This window comes from Balaenoptera borealis, assembly GCF_965194805.1.
Source record: "Balaenoptera borealis genome assembly, chromosome: 6".
NCBI classification, from domain to species: Eukaryota; Metazoa; Chordata; class Mammalia; order Artiodactyla; family Balaenopteridae; genus Balaenoptera; species Balaenoptera borealis.
Window position 1 is genome coordinate 32,455,989 of NC_138863.1, and position 6,596 is coordinate 32,462,584.

Consider the following 6,596-nt stretch of genomic DNA (forward strand, 5'->3'; position numbering starts at 1 on the left):
TGGCTCTTAGATCTCATGTCATGGTACAAAAGGGCTCATCAAAAACCCCCTCAAAAAAATTTAAGATTTAACCATTTTTTCTTCTATTACTTTTATGACTCCAAATTTTAATCATTTCTAATTTATTTTGATACAAAGAGTGAGACAGGGACTGAGATTTATTTTTTCCAAATAGCTAACTAGTTTTCCCAAACCATTTATTACCTTTCCCCTCTATCATAAAATGCTACCTTTATCATATATACTCAGATTGTCTACTGGGCTACCTACTCCATTCCATCAATCCATCTAGTCCTATCACAGTACAAGATTCTTTAAGTTAATTAAGCTTTATAATACACTGTTCGACCTGATGGCACAAGAATCTCCCGCGCTAATGTTCTTTCTAGATGTTTCTTAACTGCTCTTGTACCTTTACTCTTTCAGACATACCCTGGAAATGTTTTTTCAGGTTCCAAAAAAATCCTGTTGGCATTTACACTGGGATTTTTTTCGTATATATATATAAATTGAAGGAAGAAAATAATCATTTTACAATACTGTGTCTTAAATGAAGTAATTAATATAAAGACTTCAGCACAATGTCTGGCATATAATACAAAGTATTTAATAAATGTTAGCTATTCCTAAGAACAATGTATGGATCTTCATTTATAGACAACTACTCTAATTAAAAAGAAAATTAAACTTACATGTCTTATTGGGGTTGATATGCTGCTTTAGCACATCAACAGTGCCCAAACTAACCACAAGGCGCCTGCCAAACCAGAAAGAGACCACAGGCCCATATTTCTCATGCAAATTAACCAGGAACTCGTGCAAACTTCCACTGTTCACAATATCTGGAAGATTACCATCTCTGAAAAAAGAGCAACATTTGACAAAATAATCAATTTAACATTGAAGAATCAGAAAAACAATACTAGTTGATTCTGAATTAACTGTGTCAACAGATGAGAGCAAAAATACACAAAATTCAAATTACTGCAAAATCCAAAACTGAATTATATTTGACTTCTCTCTTTCGGTAGTTATATTTGCATACGGATTTGTCTGATATTTTGAGAATTCATAACACTTCATACCAGATAAAAAAGCTACACGAGGAACATCTGACTTAGACACGGGAAAACTATCCAATTTTTACAGCAACTCATTCTGAGATAGCAATGGACACCATCATTGGCTACTAAATCATAGGCTAATTTAAATCAGCTATGGCAATTTTTTCTTATTTCCTTCTATCTTAATCCTTTCTTTCTATTTTCAACACTCTCTGGCTAGCAGAAGTGAAAGAAGTTAAAGGTTTTGATTTATACAGGCTTCCTTTCTGTTCTTAACAAAGTTTAGGTAGTATGCCCAGAGATAAGTTTAGAGAAAACAAAGGAATGAAATAAACTGAGTAATCTAAAGATATGGTTTAGTTTTGATCCAAAAATTAAGAGTTGACTCTACTTGATTTAAAAAAAAAAACAACTCACTTTTCTTCTGTTGGAGTAATCCCTGGAATTCCTGCAGCTTGTCTGGAAGCCTTAGGGAAAAAATTTTAAAGAGTTTAGTATAATGAATTATCACATATCCCATAAGTCAGATGTGTTTTCCCAAGACATCTGCAGGACCTTAAATGATGGTTTTCCAAATTAGTTGAATCTCAGAGATTATTTCTATATTAAAATACAAAAACTGGATTCTTTGTATTGAAAAGAATTATCCTAATATTCCTCCTCTCTATCAATTAAACTAAGGTGTTTGAAGAATTTAACATCCATTCTACCTCAATTAATACATAATCAAGTACACTTTTCTTTGTTCTGAGACTATATATGGTCCCATCTGGCTTGGCTTTCAAAAAAAATCAATGTCATGATTATAATAGTTTCATTCCTAAAATAGTTCTCCTCTTTCTAGTCAAAGAATTTACCAAAATACAATGTGATATTCATCATTTGCTTTAATGCAGTTATTATTATCAGGGTCATACAGTCAGAGAGGTGTCTGCTATAGAAATAAATAACAAAATAATTCATAGCAAATTGTTAAAGTGACAACCTCTGAAGAATGAACTATGAAAAAGTTGGGGGAATTTTCATTTTTTACAATTTTGTACTGGGTTTATGGTCGCTGGGTTTAGAGGTTAGTCTTTTTTTTATTTTACAACAAGCGTATTACTTTTATAATAAGATATCTTATAAAACTATTTTTACATAATCTAAATATTTATAGGAAAAATAACCTAAAATAGTCAACTCCAGAATCAATTCTGAATTTTGTCCATGATTTTAGCTAGTATTAATCAGAGTTTATTTGTTTGACATTCTGCCCTTTTCCCCCCACTTAACATTATACAAATAAATGAATATTTATTTATTTGAACATTTAAAGGCTAAACTGTGTTCCACTATGTATCCAGAATTGTGTAATCATCTTCCTGCTATAGTGTCGTAAAAAATCTAGGCTATTTCTTTCTTTCATTTTCTTTGTTGTAGGTAGTGCCATGAAAATCTTTGTTCAACTTTACTTTTTTCCTCCTTTGGGGTATGTATGCCAAAAGAGAGATACTAGGTTGAATGATACTAACTGAAGAGTTTTACAGTTTGTACTAAATCCTATAAGAATACTATCTAGGGCTTCCCTGGTGGTGCAGTGGTTAAGAATCCGCTTGCCAATGAAGGGGACACGGGTTCAAGCTCTGGTCTGGGAAGATCCCACATGCCTCGGAGCAACTAAGCCCGTGCACCACAACTACTGAGCCTGCACTCTATAGCCCACGAGCCACAACTACTGAGCCCACGTGCCACAACTACTGAAGCCCGCGCACCTAGAGTCCATGCTCCGCAAAAAGAGAAGCCACCGCAATGAGAAGCCCGGGTACCACAATGGAGAGTAGCCCCCACTCGCCGCAACTAGAGAAAGCCCACGTGCAGCAACAAAGACCCAAACCGGCCAAAAATAAATAAATAAAAATAAATTTAAAACAAACAAACAAAAGTAGTAGTCTGAAGTGATAATCTTTCCAAAAAAAAAGAATACTGTCTAGGCAACAGTATGTGCAACTTGCATTTAACTGATGACAATGAAACCTACAACGTAAAATTTTGTCCTACAGTCTCATCAATAATGGAAACTTGTCAAGTTTAATATTATAAAAAGTGGGGAAAAGGATGGAAGGAACTCAACTAGAAAAAGTCAGTCGTATAAAAAAAGCCAACTTTTTATTTTCTAGGCTGAAATTATTGACTGAAACAAGTTTCCTGACCTCTCTTTAAACATGGTAGATTGATAACACTCATCAATTATCTCTTCCTGAAATCCCACAAAATGAAAGTGAAGAAATAAAAAAGGAGAAAATAAGGATAAAGAGAATGGGAGAGGAGATAACAGTGGACGAACAATCCAACCAATGGAACAACAGGCTGGTGGGTGGTGGCCCCTATAATTCTAAGGGAAAATTATTTCCAACTTAGAATTTTATACTGAGCCCAACTATCATTCAAGTGTGAAGCTAGAACAGAAAGATTTTCACACAAGCAAGATCTCAAAAAATGTGTTTTCCATACACACTTTCTTAGGAAATTACTGGAAAATGATGCACTGCGGCAAATAAAGGAACTGAAAGAAGAGAGAGAGAGACTCATGTGGCACCTAGGAAATAGGGTATCCAACACAGGCAAAGAGAATACCAGTTCTGATAGTAAAAGGACAAGAGCTATGCAGCCGAAGGAGATGGTAACCACTACTGACTGGGGAAGGGTGATGGAAGGCTCCATAATGGATATTTTCATGGGGAAGAAAATACAGCTGATGTCTCTGAATACTTGAACGAGTTCACTGAGTAGCGTTACGACAGAAATGTCGAAATATCTGCCGAAAACTACTGATAGGCAGGAGTGAAGAACCTCTAAAAATGTGCAAGTACTAAGTACAACCCCTCCTCACCGCACTAATCATGCTTCTACAGCTCCAGCAGCAGGCATGCAGAGGGTGCCTCAGAAGTCTGTGCGCTTTGGATAAGAGGGCTCCTACACCAACCTCCACCCTTCAAGGGGAGAAATGAAGAGTGAGCCCCAGAACACCAGGCAAAAGGCTCTCCTGCCCTTTACTATATCCACATCTTCCACGTAGCTAAATTGATGAGATCCCCAAATTGGCATGCACCTGGCAAGACCCTGCCAACCTCCCTGACAATCGTAGCCTCACCACTATCATCTACCTTGAGACCATCTAGAATGTTACTATGACCTTTTTCCTTACCTACATTAGATACCACACTAAGCTCAGGACTACCATCCCCAGGTCTTCCCTCATCCCCCCGACTCCTATTCCTACAGAAGTTTATCCTCTTTCCTGACCCATCTGTCCCCAACTCAAAACTCCACCTGATCTCAGCCACTCATTCTCATGGTTGTACACGAGGTCTTGACATTACCAATAACTTCACCATCTCCAGAGTTTTAACATCAAGCATCCAACTCTCCAAGCACCTCCTATTTTTCCTTTTCACTATTTTTAACATCTTGACTCCAAAAACTATTTTTACCCCAAAAGGACTTTTAACCCACCCACTCATATATTCATTTTTCACTCTGTCCAGCTTAGATTACATGGTCCATTATAACCACTCCCTTGCCCTGTATCCTTTTGTCAAAAGCACCTAGTAAAACACCAATTCTAATTAAACCCAATATTCTGTCAACTGCCCCGATTCCACATAGATGAAGAAAAACTGCTGGGGAAAAACACACCCATGCTGACTAGTCTTATTTTAATTTCATGACCTTCAAGTGAGCTGCCTGGAAATCTCATTTTCCTACTCCTGCACTTTCCTAACCTTCTAGATGGCTATTTCTCAGAAAATAAGATTCACTGAAAGTTCCAGATTGTGCAGTTGCAATACTCCAATCCAATCCATTTACCAGCGAGAATATTTAAGGTGTTCTGTCATTGCCAGTGATGTATTTGGCACTGTGCTGCTGCTTTACAACTTCTTCTACAAAACCACCACCTTGCTTTGTAGATGATCCCTCATCCATTAGCTCCTTTGTTTTCAGAACCACCTTCTGAGGCTGAAGAAGGCAAGAAGAGAAAGAAGGCCGGAAGGCGATTCAGAGATAAAGCACTTGGCTAGGTGAAGCTCACAGCTGACCTCCCCCTGCACAGGGCTCCTTCCACGACCGCTTTATTTGGCCCGTGAGGCCCAGCGAGGAGCAAGACCCGGTCTGGACCTTAAGGACTCTGGATTTCAGGAATGAAAGTCGAAAGACAGAAGAGTAGACAACAAAAGAAACACTGGGGGAGAATCCTCGGGAAAGGGGAAAGGCGTGGAGCAGCCTGGAGTTTCCTCCCAGGCACACTAGAAACTGGGACTGGAGTGGGCAGAGTTACTGCCCGAAAGCCACCCAAGCACTTCAGACCCGCCCTTAACAGCGGCGTGGCGAGGGCAGGCGCAGGGAGGCCGGACCCGCGGACCAGCCCTCAGCCCCCGGCGGCCGCGCCCGCGCTGCTGAACCACCTGCCCGCCTCACTCGGCGTCGGAAGGCGGCCGTGCGGCCCGCGCCGCTCCGTCCTCAGCGCCAGCCCCGCGCGCGCCCGCGAGGCGTCACATGCCCCGGCAGCCGGGCCCGCGCGGGCCCGGAGCTGGACGGAGCAGGAGCCGGAGCAGGAGCTCTCCCCGCCCCCCCCCCGGGCCCGCCCCCTGCGGCCCGCCGCGGGCAGGGCGACGTGGATGCGGGCGAGACCGAGGCCGAGCCGGCGGTTACCGGGTAGAGGTAGAGCACCGCTCCCACCAAAGCCAGCAAGAAGGTAACGGCGAAAATCGCGAAGTCCAACATGGCTCCTCCGCCCGGGAGCCACGTCTCGGTTCCGCGCTCGGCAGCAGCGCCTCAGCCTGGTGAGACCCGAGCAACGGAGGGGTGTGCGGGAGCGCCCGCCGGACGAGCGAACAAATGGGCCGCTGGGGGCGTGGCCTGGGCCGCCGGGGCTGGCGAGGGGAGCAAGGGAGCGCGGAGGAGCTCTGGGAACCGCGCCCCGAGGCGGGACTCCGGCGGACGCGACTCCAGACACGCCCGAGACTCCGGGATCGAGTTGCTGGGGGAAGAGGAACCCTGGCTTGGAGAAAACGTTAGGAGTTATCATCGCTCTGCCCCGACCAACACTTTTCCAAGTAGATTTAAAATATATGTAATAACAAAATGTAGCTGAACTTAATTATTGTACATGTCTGGGTGTTCTATAATAATCTAGTGGTGTTTGGATCAAATATAAAATATAGATGCATAATTCACACATTATATATTTATTTCATAAAATTTATTTTTCTTCCCTTTACTTCAGAAGAATCTCTATTTTTAAAATCAAGATTTTTGACATCATTTGTTTTCTGTCTGCAGAAATGCCAAATTATCCTGTCTTCGGTCATTGTGGTTCTTGGATAGATTTTTTTAAAACAATCTCAGGTTTATTGAAGCATAATTTATGTATAGAATAGTTGTTTTAATTCTTTCAAATTGAAGAAATTTTGCTCTGTTGAGGCAGTAGCAACTGGAATTATCAATAAAATTTTTAAAGTAGTCTTTAGCTTCAGAAATGAACAATGACTT

At 41.3% G+C, this 6,596-nt stretch overlaps 1 protein-coding gene across 2 annotated transcripts in view; it reads right to left on the minus strand.

Moving 5' to 3' along the window:
* The window catches only part of CYP20A1 (cytochrome P450 family 20 subfamily A member 1), a 63,972-nt gene extending 57,855 nt beyond the window's left edge, over positions 1–6,117 (minus strand). Inside the window, exons 1-4 of one of the 2 annotated variants that reach the window (XM_082397129.1) lie at positions 4,914–5,388; positions 3,937–4,036; positions 1,482–1,531; positions 693–859 (exon numbers count right to left, since the gene is read on the minus strand). In XM_082397129.1, the coding sequence (XP_082253255.1) occupies positions 693–859; positions 1,482–1,531; positions 3,937–4,036; positions 4,914–4,942 (346 nt within the window). In that variant the 5' untranslated portion in view covers positions 4,943–5,388. Of the gene's footprint in view, positions 1–692; positions 860–1,481; positions 1,532–3,936; positions 4,037–4,913; positions 5,389–5,756 lie in introns of those variants that run through there. The other variant, XM_082397130.1, reaches the window with a different exon arrangement.
* Positions 6,118–6,596: the final 479 nt, after the last annotated feature.